Source organism: Heteronotia binoei, chromosome 1 (assembly GCF_032191835.1).
Source record: "Heteronotia binoei isolate CCM8104 ecotype False Entrance Well chromosome 1, APGP_CSIRO_Hbin_v1, whole genome shotgun sequence".
Lineage (NCBI taxonomy): Eukaryota > Metazoa > Chordata > Lepidosauria > Squamata > Gekkonidae > Heteronotia > Heteronotia binoei.
Genome location: NC_083223.1, coordinates 65734197 through 65754426, shown reverse-complemented (window position 1 = coordinate 65754426; position 20230 = coordinate 65734197). Strand labels below are relative to the sequence as shown.

At 42.4% G+C, this 20230-nt stretch overlaps 1 protein-coding gene across 1 annotated transcript in view; it reads left to right on the top strand.

The window, feature by feature from the left end:
• The window catches only part of LOC132569386 (protein eyes shut homolog), a 631754-nt gene that overhangs the window by 478143 nt on the left and 133381 nt on the right, over positions 1-20230 (top strand). The window contains exons 11-12 of the mRNA XM_060235420.1: positions 5833-5941; positions 6433-6653. Of these exons, the coding sequence (XP_060091403.1) occupies positions 5833-5941; positions 6433-6653 (330 nt within the window). The remainder of the gene's footprint in view (positions 1-5832; positions 5942-6432; positions 6654-20230) is intronic.

Below are 20230 nucleotides of genomic sequence, written 5' to 3'. Positions count from 1 at the left end.
GAAGTAAATGATTAGTCACTGAAATCATTGTAGTTTTTAGCATAAGGCCATGTTAATTCCGTATGGTATAAGGTTAATTATGAAAAATACAACTTAACATGTCTTCAGGCCATACCAGGAAACCAATCATTTGTCTTTCAAATGTGATCTGATAAATGTTTGGTTTAAAAACACTTGATGCATGACTGTATTTGCTGGCCCAATTTTCATGACTCTTACTCAGATTTTAAGTTATAAATAAAATGTTTCCATACAAGGTTCCGATGTCATAGGTAAAATATTTATACACTCTACAATATATGGTTTCTCAGGTGCTGAAGAGGGGAACCCTATATAAAAAAAGACTGCAGATTTATACCCCACCCTTCTTTCTGAATCAATCTCAGAAAGGCTTACAATCTCCTTTATTTTCTTCCTCCACAACAGACACCCTGTGAGGGGGATGGGGCTGAGAGAGCTCTCACAGCAGCTGCCCTTTCAAGGACAATTCTGTGAGAGCTATGGCTGACTCAAGACCATTCCAGCAGCTGCAAGTGGAGGAGTGGGAAATCAAACCCAGTTCTCCCAGATAAGAGTCTGCACATTTAACTATTACACCAAACTGGTTCTCTGTATAGAAATGCAATGTGCCATTTATTATGCTGATTTTCACAAAACTGCAATAAATGGGGCTTTTGTACATGTTATCATTCATAGCAAAAATAAAACATGTAACTGGTGGTGGTGTTTCTGGGCCATAGATGATGATGAATCTGCAGCATTATTCTGCCGGGGGGGTGGGGGAGCAGATTCCAGATCATGTGTAGATGTGATTTTAGAGGCTCACTAAAGTATTGAGGCTCACTAAAGTATTGACTCATCTGTATAATACATACCACAAAAATCCAAAAATGTGTTTGCCTATTGAGTTCTCTGATAAGAACAAATACTAATTACCATGACTGCTGTGTGGGAAATTTTGTTGGATTTGACTCATAGTGGGAAAAAAAACATTACTTGTTTGTTACTGTCCTAGTCTCCCTCTGGACTCCTTGCAGGCAGCTGTACAATGGGGGAATGGCCCCTAGGGTGCCAACCATATGCTGTGCCTATGACACAGATACAACATACACGGCAAATAAAACAACCAGCTGTATAATATCAGCAATACTTACAAATACACTTGGTAAGGACAATTTTGAACTGTAAACCTGTAACAATAAAGAATGTCAACATTTTCAACATTACAAGTTTACATTTCAAAATTGTCCTTACCAAGTGTCATTTGTAAGTATTGTTGCTATTAAACAGCTGATTGCTTTTTTCATGGTGTATGTTGTATCTCTTTCTATTTCAGTCTGCTGCAATCCTGTTTTGGTTCTGTGCCTATGACACAGCCAACAGGTACAGGGACCAGTATGCATCTAGACACTCTATTCACATCACATGTTTACGCTGTTCAGTAAACATGTGGCATGTTCTACAATACTTTCTGTATTTGATAGTGATCCCACCTTCTGCTCATTTTTAACCATGGCTGTCTTCAGCATGCTGCTTGTATCTGGAGGGGGCAGTCTAGTGTGTGCGTGAGTAAACTCTGCTAAGGAGAAGGGGGAGGATCTTTGGGTTTCATATTCCACCACATGCTGGCATCTGATAAGGCATTCAGCTTGAATTGTCAGGATGGGGGAGAGGCATGGATAGAGCATGAAGATTACTCAAGCAACTAGAATCAGGTGGCAGGAAGTAGTCTCATGGTACAACAGGGAAATGGTGCATAGGGGCTTGCTTGCCAAGATAGTGGGTATGTAGGACAGGTAATTGGCATGAGCAGGCTGTTGTACATGTTTATGTGCGATGGGGCAAAATCTCAGCTGTGCTTCTGGCTGTGTCTAGTCTACTGCAGGTCCCTATATTGGATGGAAACCAGAGATCTTGATTATGACAATTAAAAAATAATAATAATAATTTTATTTTTAAAAATTATTTCTATTGACATTATTTGTGGTCTGCCTTCCTCACTGAAACGTAAGGCAGATTAAACAACGGAGGTCAATGCAATCAGAGACATCTAATAAGCCCTGTGATAAGACTGGGACTGCAAATATCTGAAACCAGAAATCTGAACAAAGCATGACATGTTAAGCAGTAAAAATAAATATAATGCACAGAAAACAAGTCAATGCATACAGCAACAGATAACATATACCATAAAGAGCAACAACGTCTACAGACTCCATTCCCTTCTTTGAAAAATCTTCTGAACTATTCTGTTATAATATAGCCCTGTCAGCTTTATAAAAAAATGCATTTCTGAAGAGTTCTGTTCTAAATAGTTTGCAGAAGTGGTATTCCACTACACTGTGTCTTCCTTTGCAGCATTCCCTACTCTACTCAATAGTAGAGCTGTTGAGGGATGTCTAATGTCCTGTGCTGTGTCTGGTTCCTGTGTACCTTACTAGGTGACTGGCTAGAAAACTGCTTCTGAAGGCATGATTTCTAATTTGGTCTGTTCCTGCTGTTTTACTGCAGCTGGGCAAAATGTGAGCTTTGACCTCTGGCCAGCTTCCATATTACTGGAAAACCAAGCCCAGGGTTCCCATTTGCTCTGTGAGTGCCAGTGGGTTATTGGTGAGTTGAAAGGATTTTTTAAAAATGTATGTGAATAGGCAGTTATGTGTTCTCATATTGATGCCCCCAGTTTTTGCCTTGGAGAAGGGAATCTGCCTTGGAGAAGGTGGGAATAAAGTTAAATTTGCAATTCTCTCTGGGTCCAGGGTTTATTTACTCCTTGCTGACCCCACTACAGAGATCCTCCCAGGAGATTATGCTTTGTTCCCTCACTTGGTGTGTTTCACATTTAGATGGGAGCACTCCAATGTCAGGAGTGTGTGGTCATGTCAGCATTTGCCTGCTGGCCATCCCCATTTGCCTGTCATGGTACTGTTGGTGAATGCTGTTCCATAATTAATGGATGTTGGCAGAATTGCTGTGAACTCCTGTGCTGGAATGTTTCTGTGAATTTTTGCCTCTCTACAGAATGAGCTTAGGATGCTGAGTAGGAGCATCAGTTCCATGGCAGCATCAAGTGTCTTAGGATAGGGCTGCTAATGTGTGTATGATTTTGATAACAATATTTGGAACCTATAGGGAGAAGAGGAACCCTCAGAGCTTTAGTAATGAGGAGGCTCTCGCTACATAGATTCATGGGTACAATGGTTTATGAGCCACTGTAGATTGATCTGTTTGTCCACTTAAAACTCATTGTCCATGAGTTTTCTGGTTGCACGTCTTCTGGATATGTTGACTGGAGTGTGAGAAGCAGTACTGGTGAGTGCTACAGTGCTTTGGATGGGCTTTCTTTAGAGTGGATAGGCAGTTGTTCCTGGAACGCGACGACCTAGCAACAGTGATTCATGCTACGGTCACCTCGAGGTTGGACTACTGTAATGCCCTCTACATGGGGCTACCCTTGTGCCGGACCCGGAAACTGCAGTTGGTGCAGAACGCTGCTGCCCGGCTGCTATTAGGGCTCCCAAGATGGGAACACATTCGGCCGGGGCTCCGGGATCTGCACTGGCTGCCAGTAATATTCCGAGTCCAGTACAAGGTGTTGGTCATTACCTTTAAAGCCCTATATGGCCTAGGACCTGTCTACCTTAGGGACCGTCTCTCCCCACACGTTCCCCAGAGAGTACTACGCTCGGGTTCACAAAACCTGTTGGTAGTCCCTGGGCCAAAGGAGGCCCGCCTAAAATCCACCAGGGATCGGGCCTTCTCAATAGCGGCACCCCATTGGTGGAACCAGCTGCCGGAGGAGGTACGGGCCCTGCGGGACCTAGGGCAGTTCCGCAGGGCCTGTAAGACAGCCCTCTTCCGGCAGGCCTATAACACCTAACTGATAATGAGAACACCTTTGGATGGAACAAAATGCTTTTATAGACCGCTGATTTTATCTTATCTGTGTTTTATTAATTATGGTTTTAATTGTATTTGTAAATGTTTTAAATTGAATTGTATGAATCACTATGCTGTGAGCCGCCCTGAGACACTTCGGTGAGAAGGGCGGGATATAAGTCCACTAAATAAATAAATAAATAAATAAATAAGTTGTTGTGGATTCAGTCTTCTATCAGGTAACTCTCAAACCTCCTGTAACAGCTCAGAAATGGGGGTGGATCACTACTACCATTACGAGAGAGAGAGAATGATACAGTAATTTGTTCCAGGTGCACAAAGTTAATCAAGCTTATGACTCGCCAAACTGGATTGACTTTCCTAAATTCAATGGAAAGATAAATGTATGGTACATTCACTTTGTTATGCACACTAAATTGCTATTACATTGAATGGGAATGTTTAAACTTGCAAAAAAATTCATATGTGCACCTGTATATTAATGTTGACTCCAGGTCTCCAACCATAAATGTTAAATGAAAATTTAAAATTAAGCATGGTAAGAAAGAGAACTTTCACTGAATTGAACATTCATTTCATAATTAAGCTCGCATTTGACAACCACTGAAAATAATTAGTGCATACTTGTTTCCTTACAAAATAATAATGTAAAAATAATTATGTGAAAGGTATCCTTTGAGAATGGACTTTTGTGGTTGATAATGTACATAGTATTCCCACCACATCCAATATTATCGCATTTTAAAGCCCCAAAGAATTCTCAATAGCTTATTGAACATTCCTTGTATTATTTTACAAATTCCCTTAACCTTGTATTCCTCTTATCTCTGAAGCTCAGTGCCAGAGTATACATTAATAGCATCCTTCATGAGTTGTGATAACTGTATCACAATGTAATCTTGATGCTCAGAGGTGCAGTCCTTCATTTTGCATTCAGTTTCTATTTCCCCTGTAGACCAGAAAAGGGAAATTTCTACCAAGAGAGTTTGCTATCATTCAACATTGATATTACTTCTGAACAATCACCTACACTGGGGAAAGCATATGTCAACACAGCACTTTCAATTTATCTGTATCCACTTACACATGTAAAGATCTCTCCTTTGCCCTCAATCTCTCATTTGGTATACATTTCAACTTCTCAAATAGAGATTGTTAGAAAAGTCATTAAAGGGGAAGGATTTCTGAAAGTATGTGCAACTAGAATATTTTCTTCAAAGCCCAATTTAGTGTCTCAGTCCTAGATCCATGCGTGGATGTGCAAATGTGTGGCACTCATGACCCAGTGGGAATAATGTGGTAGATCTGAGTGCACGAAGCAACACAACTGGACACTGCAATTTGTGAACCTGTGATCACTGTATGTGTAGTTCTAAAAGAAGGTAGGACCTAATCATAATACACATGGGTATACATGTGTTTGTGTGAGTTAAAAATCTATTTTATTTCTGAAATACATAAGTTGACTATACCATGGTAATGGGTTTGCAGTCTGGGTTTAGCTCCACAGGATTCCTGAGGATTTGGTAAAGTGTACCAGTTTTCCTAGCCCATTCATGGGTGTGAATGGAAGCATCAGTTTGTGTAGACAGCACCTCCACTCTGATCAATAAGGCTGTTGATGGCCCTCCATAATCAAATGCAGACTTCTGAATATATACGAGCAGGGCTCATTTTGTTGCAGGAGCTCCTTTGCATATTAGGCCACACACCCCTGATGTAGCCAATCCTCCAAGAGCTTACAGTAGTCCCTGTAATAAGACCCCTGTAAGCTCTTGGTGGATTGGCTACATCAGGGGTGTTTGGCTTAATATGCAAAGGAGCCTCTGCAACAAAATGAGCCTTGTATGCGAGCTAGGTTTGCCTTTCAGAATAAAACTCTCACCATCATAATGTTTTCTAAAAACAATAACCCTGGCTTCCATTTCTTTTCAGCTACAGGTTGCCTTTTGGCAATGCTGGTGCTTGCTGCATGATTGAAATGACTACAAGTGAAAATTCACCAGTACGACAGGAAGTCTTTCTGATGCATCAACTGACTGAGGTGAACCTATCGAAAGAGTTCAAAGGCTCCCTGGAATGTGTTTAATTTTTCTCATAGTACTGGCAATTTTAATTAATTCTATATTAAATGCCACAAACTTGTATTTGTTTTTATGACAATATGTTGTGAATTCTACTGCACTCCCTACTTAAATGAATGATAAGCTTTTGTGGAACTTCCATTAATTTCAGTCAGATCATGGGAGAACTTCCTAGTGGCTAGTCTGGGTAAACTGTTTCCAGCAATAGCTTTACACCAAGTATAATGTGTAGTTTGGCCCATACAACATCTGTATACCTTCCTTAAAAAGACTTTACACCTATAGAGTGAGCAAGTATGTGCCATAGTCAGAGAAAGGACCCCACGATAGACAAAATGAGAAGGCAGAACCACTACACTAGTTTCTTCATTCCTTTCTTTCCATTTGTCTCTTGAATGCAACTTGAAGACAGTGGCAGTGATTGTTGATGGCTTTTTGTAATCTTTTGCAGGTTACCTTTGGGTCCATATTCCTTGGAAATGTCCCTGATCACATTAAGATTCATCCAAGTGCTGGGCAGATTTATGGCTTCAGAGGCTGCATTCGGGAGTTCCAAGTAAACAACAAAGAATTATTTGTCATAGATGAGGCCATGGGAGGAAGGAACATTGAGAACTGCAATGTCCCTGTTTGTGACTATCATCCATGTCGCAATGGAGGTATTTGCACTAGGTAGGCACTGGGATTTTATTGCTGCTGTTTTCTTAAGTTCTTCATTTTTTTTCTTCATTAAGTTGTTGTGTGTGAATACATAATGAAATTACTACAGTTTTTATCTTTCTTTGATTTGTTACAGCCCTTGATTGAATCTGCTCTTCCATTTCAAACAAATAACTACCCATTCAAGAGACAATATTTAAAAGAAAGAGTTTTGCTATCTAAGATTTCTGAAGCATTAAATACAAGGAACTGTCTCTGGTTTCACCATTCCCAGTGGAGCTGAAATGAGGGAGTTCAGTAAGATGCTTCTGCCTTTAATGAACAGAAAGTGTCCTTACATTCATAAACATAGTGATGAAGTCACTTCATAAGAGATTAGGGTTAATCCCACTCCAAGGAATGCCATCTGTATACTTCTTGCTGAGTACAGCAACTACAACAATTTTAGTCAATGAATCTGAATGCAATCTATTTAGTTGCAGGCAAAGTAGGATTTTTAATAAACATGCACTTAAAATGGTTGATGGTTTAATAGATTTTAGCAAGTGGACACCATTAAGAAAGTTAGGCTATTGATTTATTACCATGAAAAACCATTAAGAGCCTTATTTAACAATTCTTTTCTGCCACATAAAATAATTAAATTAACAATTTTGATTATACTTATCAAACCAAAATAGTTCAGAGTCATGTGAAATGCTGCTGATCTTTCAACTTAAACTTATAGTATTTTAATTGATCATCCTTTTCGTTCTGTTAGGTGATCTTAAGATGTCAGAAAGACTTCCTAAAGATTTCATCTCTGGAAGAAAATACAGGCTTTTAAATAAGCAACTACACGACTAATTGTAAACTCAGATTTGCAGCCCACTGTTTATGACAAAATCATTGGGAGATACTGGGGTTTTCCGCATGCGGTTTTTTCATTGGTCCTGGCCCCATACTGATTTGGTGTATCCGTTGATTTCTACATGCATTTTGAAGTATATGCTTCAGGTTCCCTCCCCCATTTTTTTCTGGTTCTTTTGAGACCTCCTTTGCCTCATTTCCCTCCATGCAAGCCAATTTTGAGTTGCCTTTTTCCTTGTACGCAATGATTGCCACCCCCCTCCAGTCGCAAATAAAGAGGCAGATACAAAAGGCTACTTTATTATTTATTTGCAATTACTGTGGCAAGGGGGTAATCAAACTGCGGACTTCAGACAACGCAGTCATCAGCCCTCTGACAGCCCCCTTGCCTTGTGCTGGGCAGGCATCTCCTGTCCTGGATAAGAGCCATGGAATGCAATCAGTCCACCCAGCCAGTAATGCAACAGGCAGCTGCTCTTTAAAGGCCCAGCCTACCTGGGCCATGAAGCCCACAAAAGGCTAATCCCTGTAAGAGTAGCTCTGAAGTCTGCTTCCATTCCCTACCTCGAGCCATGAAGCCCACAAGCAGGTCCTGAGGTCCTTTCTTCCCCTTAAACCAGCTTTCTCTGTTGCTCACCATGTCTACTTTACCTCTTTTTCTCAATCTACCCCCACTAATCAGTGACCAATCTAACCACCAGCTCCATAACAGTATTCTTCTGCGTGCAATGTAAAGTAGACGAAAAAACACACCCATACTGCCAAGCCAATCACAGTGTAAGCCAAAATGCTCTCAAAATGAGGTTGGGGAATTGTCAGGTGGGCACCTGGCTTAATCAGGATCTTTTACCTGTGTATACAGGATTCCACATCCAGAAATTAACGCTTCAAAATATTAGGGACTCTAATTAAGTAAAACAATTAAAATTTATTCCAGAAAAATATAGGCTTTCATACAAAATAAAAAACTCATAAAATCATACATACAGTCCTAGGAAAAATAGATAGAGAGATAGGGAAACACATGAGTAGATGAACAGGGTGATAGTTACCGATCATAGTCTTCAAGGAAGGCTCCCATGGCAATGAGTGAGGAAGTGGGAGAGGGGGCCCGAAACTTGGACTTAGAATCGGGGATGGATCTAGGAAGCGGAAATTGGGATACTGCTAGAAGCACACATGTGGGGAGCTGTGTTACAGGTTATATAGACTACCTTGAGCCCTTAGGGGATGGGAGGCACAGGGGTGGATGACAGGTGGTCAGCTGGTACATGACCTCAGAAAAGGGGAGGCTCTGCAGTGACCATAAGGGCTGGACTTCTGCAGTAGCCAATAGCAAGTTAATTGGTGCACCTAATTGGGTGCCCATGACTGACCAATGAACAAGCTTGGTCCAGGGATACCTGGTTGGACTTTCAGGTTGCAATGGACCAGGGTGAGGCTCCAAAATGGGGAAAAGAATGGGGGAAATTACTGGGTGGAGGTGTGCTTGAGTTTACCAAACTTATCTAAAAAGGTGACAATAGATGGCCAAATTGCTACCTAAGGTAACACCCGGTTTACACAAAGGAACTTGGCTCTAGCTGAAGATGGTCTTCTTCTTGGCACCAGTCTTTGTCTTGAGTTCCGTTAGACAAAGGCTTAGGCGGTCTGGCAGGATCCACGCCTAAGATAGGCTTGATTGCCTTTTGCAGAAGGTGAAGCAGCTGTTGGATATGGAGTCAGGAAAACAAGATGGATTCTGGTGGTGTTAGCCTTTGGTTCATGGAAACAGGCTGGAAACTGTTTGCCTGTACAGTTCATGGTGGCGTGGCTTCTTCCACTGCAGCGGCCAAAACTGGGCACGCAAGGAGCAGCTGGAAGCTCGTCTGTAGTTTTGGTTAACACCCATCCAGAGATGTAGAATGCTGCTGCAAAGCTGAGGCTTATAGTATCCACATAAGCCTTAGAAACCGTGGGAAAAGTCCACTTCTTGGAGCAGATGTGTGCGAGGCAAAACTCCAGGCACCCTGGCAACCATACTGGAGATCACGATGTCCATGTGTATGAAAAGTAGGGGCTTTTTTTTACAACAGGAGGGTGTGGAAAATCCCTACCTGACCCCAAAAGTGGCAACCAGCACAGCCTATACATCATACAGGGTGGAAGGGTAGGCCAAGCACGAGGTTAGAAGAGGGTGAGAGGAAGGAGGAGCCAGATATATATACCTGGCTAGCTCCCTCCTCCCCTCACTTACCTGGCACTGGAATGCTTGCATCCCACATTGCAGCTCCTCCTTCCGACTGCAAAGGCTGCCCCCCCCCCCCACAGGTGCCATTCGGCTCCATGGATGGAGGAGCTGTGTTCAGTTGGTTTTCTTTGTCCCACCCCCACTCCCACTTTTTGATGGTTACTATCATCCTCATCAAACCATTCCTTCTCGTTCCCCCTTCCCTGAAGCGTGTAGTTTAATTTTTTTTTATTTTTTTAAAGGCACTAAAGTACTGACATAGCATTGTAATGATAGGTTTCTCAGAATTCCCAGCTTTCATTTTTTAAAAACAGTAAGTCTCTATCTCCTTCCCTTGTAAAATATCTCTTTTCCCTTGTAAAGACACAAGCTGTTGACTTACTTTTTTAAACATGAAAGCTGGAAATTCAGAGAGCCTACTAAATCTGTAATTACAATGGTATATCAATATATTGATATTTTAGTGCCATTTTTAAAAATTCAGCCATATCAGTACAGAGATATAAGCATGTGCAAAGAAAAGGGGGAGAGGTGCTGTGATGCCACCAATGTCAGCAACACCCTCCCTTTAAAATCCCAGTTATTTAAGGCATGTGCAGGAGAAAAAATAATAATAAACTGACTCCACAACTGTGAAAATGCAGAGGGACAGCAAATATACAGAAGAACCACACCCAAACAGATTCCAGTGCTTGCGGGTCAACTGCCAAGAAAATTAGGCGTAAATTGAGACTGCAGAAAAACCCAGTGTTTGCCACCTAGGGTTGCCAAGTCCAATTCAAGAAATAGCTGGGGACTTTGGGGGTGGAGCCAGGAGACATTAGGGGTGGAGCCAAGATCAAGGCTGTGACAAGCATAATTGAACTCCAAAGGGAGTTCTGGCTATCACATTTAAAGGGACGGCACACCTTTTCAATTCCTTCCTTCCATAGGAAATAATGGATAGGGGCACCTTCTTTTGAGGCTCATAGAATTGGACCCCCTGGTCCAATCTTTTTGAAACTTGGGGGGGGGGGTATTTTGGGGAGAGGCAGTAGATGCTATACTGAAAATTTGGTGCCTCTACCCCAAAAAACAGCCCCCCCCAGAGCCCCAGATACCCATGGATCAATTCTCCATGATTTTCTATGGGAATAAATCTCCATAGGGAATAATAGAGTTCCCAGCAGACATTTTCCTCCCCTCCCCTCCACCTGCTTTCTAATGACCCTGAAATGGGGGGAGGGTCTCCAAACCGGGGGATCCCCTGCCCCTACCTGGGGATTGGCAACCCTATTGCCACCGAAAGCTCTAATGTGCTTCTCTGCAAGCTGAGGGCATTGAACATTAAACCTCTTCATGCCATTAGAGTAGTTTTGAATGACCAAAAATTAACGTTTCAACCAACTTTCCAGGTACAGAACTACACAAATATTCTATTCAGGAGTTCACATACTCAAGAACTCTGCTCTAGCCAGCGCACATTGCCAATGGGGAAAATGTGTACTATGATCAGTGTTCCCTCTAAGCTGTGTGAGCTAGCATACAATTTCTTAGCCTCCAGCTCACACATTTTTTTCTCAACTCAGGAAAAATGGCCCTAGAGCAAACTAATTTATGCAGTAGCTCACAACTTGAATGCCAGTAGCTCACAACTTGAATGCCAGTAGCTCACAACTTGAATGCCAGTAGCTCACAAAGTAGAATTTTTGCTCACAAGACTCCACAGCTTAGAGGGAACATGGACTACGATGTAGATTAAAGAAATGAGATAATACAGGGATTTACCAATTTACTTGTTCTTGGACAGTTGGTGCATTCACACTACACTAAATGTGTTTTGCAACTGGATGTTTGCTATTCTTACACAGTAAAAATCCAGTTGCAAAATGCATTATTTAGTGTAGTGTGAATGCACTTAGTGTGCCCCACACCAAGACCTATTTTTGACCTGAATAGGCTAAGGGCTACAGCCAGTTATTTCCAGTGGAACTGTTGGCTGTGTTGAACACATGGGAGATGTGGTAAATATAGTACCTCAGCTTTTTATTTGTTCTTTTTGTCCCATAAATATAGCTTCCAAGCATAAGACTCAGTGGATAAGGAAGGAATACAATGACAAAAGTGCAATCCTAATAACACATTCCTGAGAGCAAGTCCTATTGAACAGAGCTGAGTAGGATTCTGAGTAGACCTTCTTAGATAGGGCTGCCAAGTCCAATTCAATTATTTAGTTAGTTAGTTAGTTAGTTAGTTAGTTAGTTAGTTAGTTAGTTAGTTCAATTTCTATCCCGCCCTCTCCGCAAACAGACTCAGGGTGGCTAACAATCAATACTGTAATACAATTTAAAACCAGTAAAATACAATTTAAAACATTTTGTGGTGCTTGACAACTTTGGTATGGTGGGATCTTTCTTTTTGCTGTTAGTGATCATATAATGTTCATAACTTATCAGCGATGCGACGTGGCATTTCTTCCCAGTTAGGTGCTGAAGGCCTGTCAGAACAATTCGGTTTTGCAGGCCCTGCAGAATTGAGAAAGGTCCCACAGGGCCCTTATGGCCTCCAGGAGGGCATTCCGCATTTCTGGAGCTGCCACCGAGAAGGGCCTAGTCCGTGTGGAACACAGCCTGGCTTCCTTTGGTCCAGGGATGGACAATAGGTTTTTTGTCCCTGAATACAATGCTCTCTTGGGAACATGTGGAGAAAGGCAGTCCCATAGATAGGCAGGCCCCCGACCATAAAGGGCTTTAAAGGTCAACACCTTGAAGCAGACTTGGAACACAATAGGCAGCCAGTGCAGTTCTTTCAGCACTGGCCGAATATACTCCCATCTAGGGAGGCTCATTAACAACCGTGCTGCAGTGTTCTGCACTAGCTGTAGTCTCCGAGTCAGGTTTAAGGGTAGCCCCACGTAGAAAGCATTACAGTGATCTATTCTCGAGGTGACCATGGCATGGATCACCATAGCTAAGTCGTCATGTTCCAGAAAAGGGGCCAGCTGCTGTACCCACCAAAGATGGAAAAAAGTGTATTTGGTAGTGGCTGCTACCTGGGCCTCCATTGTCAGAGAGGACTCCAGGAGCACTCCCAAGCTCTTGATCTTAGGGGCCAATATCAGTGGCACCCCATCTGGGGACTTTGGGGATGGAGCCAGGAGACATTGGGGTGGAGCCAGGAGCAAGGATGTGACGAGCATAACTGAACTCCAAGCGAGTTCTGGCCATCACATTTAAAGGGATTGCACACCTTTCTAAATGCCTTCCTTCCATAGGAAATAACGAAGGCTAGGGGCACCTTCTTTTGGGGCTCATAGAATTGGACCCCCTGGTCCAATCCTTTTGAAACTTTGTGGGTATTTTGGGGAGACACACTGGATGCTATGCTGAAAATTTGGTGTTTCTACCCCAAAATACAGTTCCCCCAGAGCCCCAGATACCCGCAGATCAATTCTCCATGATTTTCTATGGGAATAAATCTCCATAGCGAATAACAAAGTTCCCAGTAGCCATTTTCCTCCCCTCCCCCCACTTTCTAATGATCCTGAAGTGGGTGGAGGGCCTCCAAACCGGGGGATCTCCTGCCCCCACCTGGGGATTGGCAACCCTACATTAACAGGTTTCTATACAAAGACTCTGTAAACAATGCAAAACAACCACAGAGACACACACCCTTTTACTGGCTCTACAAAGACCTCTGTGCTTTCTTTCTTTCTTTCTTTCTTTCTTTCTTTCTTTCTTTCTTTCTTTCTTTCTTTCTTTCTTTCTTTCTTTCTTTCTTTCTTTCTTTCTTTCTTTCTTTCTCTCTTTCTCTCTTTCTTTCTTTCTCTCTCTCTCTCTCTCTCTCTCTCTCTCTCTCTCTCTCACACACACACACACAGAGATAACTGTCTCTGATGCCTCCACAATGAGGTCTGAAAAGTACTGATCTGTTTTACACACACACTTATTTGCTCTGAAATGAAAGCAAAACAAACTGAGGGATTGTGCTCTGATGAGGTCTGCTACTGACCTTTCCCCATGAAGTACTTCCTGCTTAACTTTAAAGGCACACACACATTTAAAAACTGGACCTGTTTGCAGGTTTCTAAACCTGCTGAAGATCTACAGGTACATGGTGGCTGTAGGGGAAGGACTTCCTCTGCTGGCCAGCTGACTGGGGGCGGGGAGAAGCCTGTAAAACTGGGGGATCCCCCGCTGGGACCTGGGAATTGGGAAGCCTATTCTTAGGATTGTTCTCAAAGGATATGTTCATATGGCACTTTGGAGAACCTGAAAACTGGATCCTCAAGTGAAGCAGTCTTCTGATTATTTTACCAGGAACATGCATAGAAAATGATACTTCAGCATTTCTGAAAGTGAGTTGAACTACTTTCGGCAACTGCTTAATGAGCTTCTTTCCATGCCCAGGGTGAAGCTTTTAGATGGCCACAACCTAGATTTAGAATTCTTCTTTAAGAGAGCAAGCCATTTTGTAACCAAACCTAAATAATTAATACAGCCACATAGATAACCGCTGTATTTTATAGTTACTATATTTAATAGTTAAGTGTGTGTCAATCAGAAGAGAAGCAAAACCAGCCCACCTATATGCAACGTGGTTCTTTCTATGTATTTAGCAGACATCCCAGATATACAGAATAATAAGACTTCATAAATGAACCCAAAAAAATGGCCTAAAGAAGACTGGTCAAGGTTCAAGAAGTGTGGACTATTAACAACAGGTGAGAATCAGTTACAAGGGAGAGAGGAAGATAGAGAAATTGACCAAGTCAGTGCCCTTGTAAAATGGGAGATTTGGACCAGGAGGAAGGGAAATTGCAAATCAACTTCCCCTCTTCCCTCTTCCCCCCCAACTCTGGCAATGATTTTTTGTAGTCTCTGCCCCTTTCCCTTCTGGTTGAAAGCTTATCATGAAAACAGTGAAATGTCCCAGTCTGCAGACAAAGTTGGGGTTTCAGCATACTTGAACACTTTTTAGCAGGGGGGGGGGATCATATGTAAATCTAGAAGAAAATGACATGATGAGGATTCAACATGCTGATTACCCCTAGAATACTGACAGCAATTGAGAATCAGTTAAAGAAGGAAGAATTTAAGGAGATTGAAATATTGGTCTGCTCAGGGCCAGCCCTCCCACTAGGCAAACTAGGCAGTTCCCTAGGGCACTGAGAGGCGGGGGCAGGAAATTGGGCTCATGCCCCCTCCCCCTTCAGTGCCCCAGGCAAGTGCTTAGCTTGCCTCCCTTCCCCCTCCCCACCGCCACTATCCACCTCTGGGCCGCTGCCACTCACTCCCCCCCTGGCATGGTGTCCCACCCCCCAGGCACTCTGCTCTCCTGCCCGCTGCTAAAAGTGGCAGTGCTTCGCTCGCTCCCTTCCCCGTGCTCGCTGGCTAAAAGTAAGCTTAGCTGGCTTCACAGCTCACGCCTGCACATTTTGAGAAGCCAGCAAAGCTTACTTTTAGCCGGTGAGCCCCATGGGGAAGGGAGCAAGCGGAACAGGCGAGTGGAGCGCTGGGGGGCCGGGCGGGACACACTGGGGGGAGGGGGCGCAGAGTCATGGGGGGGAGCCGTGGGTGGCGCTATTGGGGGAGATGCCAGGCCGCAAGTCTGCCTAGAGCACCCCAGGGCGTCGGGCCCACCCTGGGTCTGCTCAGCCCTGAAGCACACAGTATCCTGGAGAGAGAGATTCAGTTTGGGGAAGGGGGATTTTTCACCCAATTCTTTATCTCCCTTATTTGTTTTATTTCTAAAATGAAAAGGTGCCATTCTAACCCATGCCCTTTCCCCTTTTTCTTGCGGTAGTGCAGGAGTCATATTAGTCTGAAAGTCTCAGACCTCAGTCAGGCACACCATTTAACCCATCAATGAGGCGTTTCACTTGAAACACAGTTGCCTGATCAGACATCCTGACTGTAATCCACCTTGCCAAGTGCCTGTCCCATCATTGACCAATCAGACAGCCTGGCTTTTCCACATATGCATATACAATGCTGCTGATTAGCTCACCCATGTAGGGGACTATTTTCTAGAAGCGTGGACTAAACAATGATTATGTTACAAATCTCAACCTAAAAAAAATTAAAAAGTGTCTGTGGTTGCTCAGAATGTGTCTTTTGTGGTTCTTGAGGCACCTGCAGGCTCCTGCCACCATTTGCTGATTGAATTTAAAAAATGGCGCTGAACCAGGAGTAATGGGGATGGAAATTGCAATAGCTTGATGACACTGGAGCGATCAGACAGGGAAAATCCATTCATGGCCCTTCATCAAGAATTTAGGACCAGACTTTATGTGCTGTCAAATAAGAACGGAACTGAGTTGGGGCAGACCATTCCCAGATGTTGCTATCTGGACATGCACTTTAAATCCTACAGGCATCCATGGCTATGTCAGATATAAACGCACATCTGACTGTGGTTTCAGGCACCCATCTATGCTGTTTTGCTCAGTCACGCAGTCTAGCATGGAAGGACTCTATGGTTTTAACCAAAATGGCTTTGTTAATAGTAGTGAATTGACAGAAACAAATTACACAGCTAGTGACATGATCAATGTAGTGAGACAGTGATATATCTGTAAAATAGTTTCCACAAAGCTTTATCTTCATGCTATGAATAGCAGCACTTTTGAAACTACTGCCTCATAAAAACATAAAAGCCTTTCTGGAATTAAAGATGTCAACCTTAACTGGTGTACTGGCACTATTTACTGTTGCTGAAGACTACCACCCATTAAAGCCAAAGGTATATCTTCCATTCACTGTGAGTTACACCCTATATGAATTATGTATCAATACGCCAAGTTTATATGGCAGTGCATATTGGACTTCAGTTCACTTTACAAATCACTTATTTGGAAGTAAATGTTGTTTGATTCAATGGGGATTTAAAGTACACACTCAGGATTAGTCTATATTTTATAACTTATTTGAGCAGTCTACAGCTTAACTTATATCCATCTTGTGCTGCTTCCCCATGGTTAGAAAGGTAAGGTTTTGATGCCATGAATGGAGGCTAGAATTCCTTGAAAAAGAATGGAAATTTTGGGGGAAATTGAAACAAATGTGACACTTTCATTTTCAAATGTAAACTTATTTTGCTGATTTAACAACATGAAATGCATCATTTATAATTCAGCCTATAAACTATTTGTTAAGTTTATGGAACTTTAAAGTATACATTCCAACTGTAAATATATCCAGTACATAAGAACATAAGAGACCTTCTGGATCAGACTGGTGTTCCATCTAGTCCAGCATGCTGTTTCACACGAGGGTCAACAAGTTACTCTGAAGGCCAACATCAGGGCATAGAGGCTGAGACCTTCGTCTGACATGGCCCTTTGGTATTTAGAGGTTTACTGCCACTGAGGGTGAAGGTTCTCTTTAATCACCATGGCTAATAGCCACTAATACATGGGTAAGAATTGCATATTGCTGCACCCCAAGCTACCTTAGCACCTGTGTCTCAGTTTACTTTTTTGCCATCTGAGAAGTGGGAAGAAATAAAAGTCAAATTAAAAAAATAAATTTTGTAGTAAAAAAAATAAAAGTGTATTGTTAGAACAACATTTTTTACAGTCACAAACTACCTAATGCAGGGGTGGCCAACAGTAGCTCTCCAGATGTTTTTGCCTACAACTTCCATCAGCCCCAGCCAGCATGGCCAATGGCTGGGGCTCATGGGAGTTGTAGGCAGAAAACATCTGGAGAGCTACAGTTGGCCACCCCTGACCTAATGGGATTGTTAAAAGAATAAGATTATTTCCATTTATGCTGTGCTAAACTTTTAGGAAGAATTGGAAACAAATATGTTGAACAAACAGGTACACATCTTACAATGCAGGCCTATTACAATCCAAGGTACTTTTGCCATTGACTTCAATGGGAGATGAACTGGAACTTATAGACTGAAATGCACAATCTTCCAGAAATAATGGGATTTTTATTGGCAATTTAGAGATGAACAAGTTTTTATTCATTTATAGATGCACCAACTTTTCAGCATTGCATCTGGTGCCTCTCCTAAAAAAAAAAAAATCCCAAGTTCCAAAACAATTGGACCAGGAGATCAAATTCTGTGAGCCCCTCAAAAGGTGACCCCATCCTCCATTATTTCCAATGAGAAAGGAAAGCATTTAAAAGGTGCACAGTCCCATTAAACATGATGGCCAGAATTCTCTTTGAGAGCCACTTTGGTGTAGTGGTTAATTGCGCAGACTCTTATCTGGGAGAACTGGCCTTTGCAACTGCTGAAATGGCCTTTGGTCAGCCATAGCTCTTGTAGGAGTTGTCCTTGAAAGGGCAGCTGCTGTAAGAGCTCTCTCAGCCCCACCTACCTCACAGGGTGTCTGTTGAGGTGGGGGGGGAGGTAAAAGAGATTGTGACTGCTCTGCAGGGCCATAGTCAGGATTTCATGTTTGGTGGGGCCCTCAACAGCATTTTTTGTTTGGGGGATTCAGGGGCCCCCCAATTTGGCCCTAAACATTTTCTTTGCTTCTCAAGTAAAGCTACTTTGTAAAGCTACCCCTGCCATTTGTCTGCCTCAGTAAACCTTCCAGCTGGCTGCAAGCAGGCTTCTCTCTCCCCTCCTCCCTGTGCCAATCTGAAGCCCATACAGTACCAATGCTGCACTTGTTCAGAGTGATGGCAAGTGTCAGTGAGGAAAGGGGGCAGATTGGAGACCCTCCACTGGAGGGGCCATATAGATGGAAGTGGGGTTTGAATGGAGTGGCCTGGCCCCCCAGGCCCCACTGTAGCTACGGGCCTGCTGCTCTGAGACTCTGAGATTCAGCATATAGGGTGGGATATAAATCCAATATCTTCTTTTTGGTTCAATTGTACTTGTCAAGACCTTTCTCTTGGCTCCACTACCAAGTCTCCTAGTTCCACCCCCCAAAGTCCCCAGATTTTTCCTCAGTCAGATCTGGCAACCCTATTTGCCACAACAGAGTAATAGAGCTACCATTCTGAAACTTTCACAATCTACCAAAGTATTTTAAAACTAAATGTAATGGAGTGAATTTTGGCCCTGAGATGCCCTTCATCCCTTCTGTTTATTTTGAGAGATCAGCTCTCTTTGGACCCTGGAAGTATAGAGATTTTTTTGAGAGTAAAGAAGAATACCAACTGATGCAGTTTAATAGACAGCACTTTCCACCTCTTTTAAACTCTGTAAGGGGGTCTGGCAGTAATTAAACAGGGGCATCAGTGCAGGCAATAGTGTCAAAAGCACAGTGGTAGCATTTGATGAGCAGATTTATTTCAGGCTGCTTAAGGGATGATCAAAATGTAAACATACATGAGCTTGGTTTTCATAGCGCTAAGTACAACCAGAAAGTTAATTATGCCCATACTCTAATGTCTCAAGCTATTCTCACAGCAATTATTCTTACTGTTGTGGTTTGGCATCTATTGGAACAGCAGATGGCTCCATTAATGTTAATCAATTAATTAAGACTGGAAAATCAAACTCAATTAACAATAAATTTCAATACAGAGTAGCTTATCTTCTGATTTCAGACCTCAATAATGACATGGTTATCAAAATCCTCAAAAAGGCAGGTTTCCCAAGGAAGAACTAGTGACATTTCCAGTACAGCCTCCCTACAAAATTAATGTTTAGCCAAGAAAGGAAGCTATAAAATATCCATCTATCTGAGCCAAATTCAATGATGTAGATTCCCATACTCTGTATGCTGGTAGCCTATCAGGGTTTCAAATGCTATTATAGGAAGAGCCTTTCAGGAGGATCAGTTTATAGAACAACAAATGTATGTTGCTCATTTACTGTATAGAACCCTCAAGCAAATCCTTCTGTTTTGTCAGAGAGGGAGAAGATTGCTTTCTTCTACTCTTTGTAAAGCTAATAACTAGAGATGTTTCTTTAAATAATGGACAGAAAATATTTCATCAATGGTTTTTCAGGCCTATTAGCTGTAACATGTTTTACCTGCTTGCATGAGGCAGGAGAGAAACAATATAGCGAATGAAACAGCCTGCAAAAAAACAATGTACGAGTTTGCAACTATGGGAATGGGGGGAGGCGGGCTAAGAACCTATGTAGTATAATAGCTCAGGTGCTGAACCTGGATTGGGAAGACTCGTATTCAAAACCTCACTTAGCCATTAAGCTTATTTGGTGATTCTAGGCCAGTCGCTGTCTCCATCCTAACCTATCTTATGGGGTTGTTGTGAGAATTATGTATGCCATCCTGAATGCCTTCATGAGAGGGTGATAAAAATATGATTAAAAGATAACAATAGGAAGAAAAAGGGTTTGGGGAAACTGGTTTTGTTTTAAAGACTGTCCCTAACTGTGCAGTTGCTTGCCTTCTCTTACATATGAAGGTATTTAGGAATCAGAGATATAAAAATGCCACAAGGCTCCATTGCTCTCTTCTTCCAAATAAACTAACTATATAGTTGTTACTCTTGGAACTTCTTTCTGCTCAGGGAAATGGGGAGTGGGAAATGATGAGTGGGAAAACACATTTTTTCAGCACTGAAATTGCAATTAGCGATCGACATCT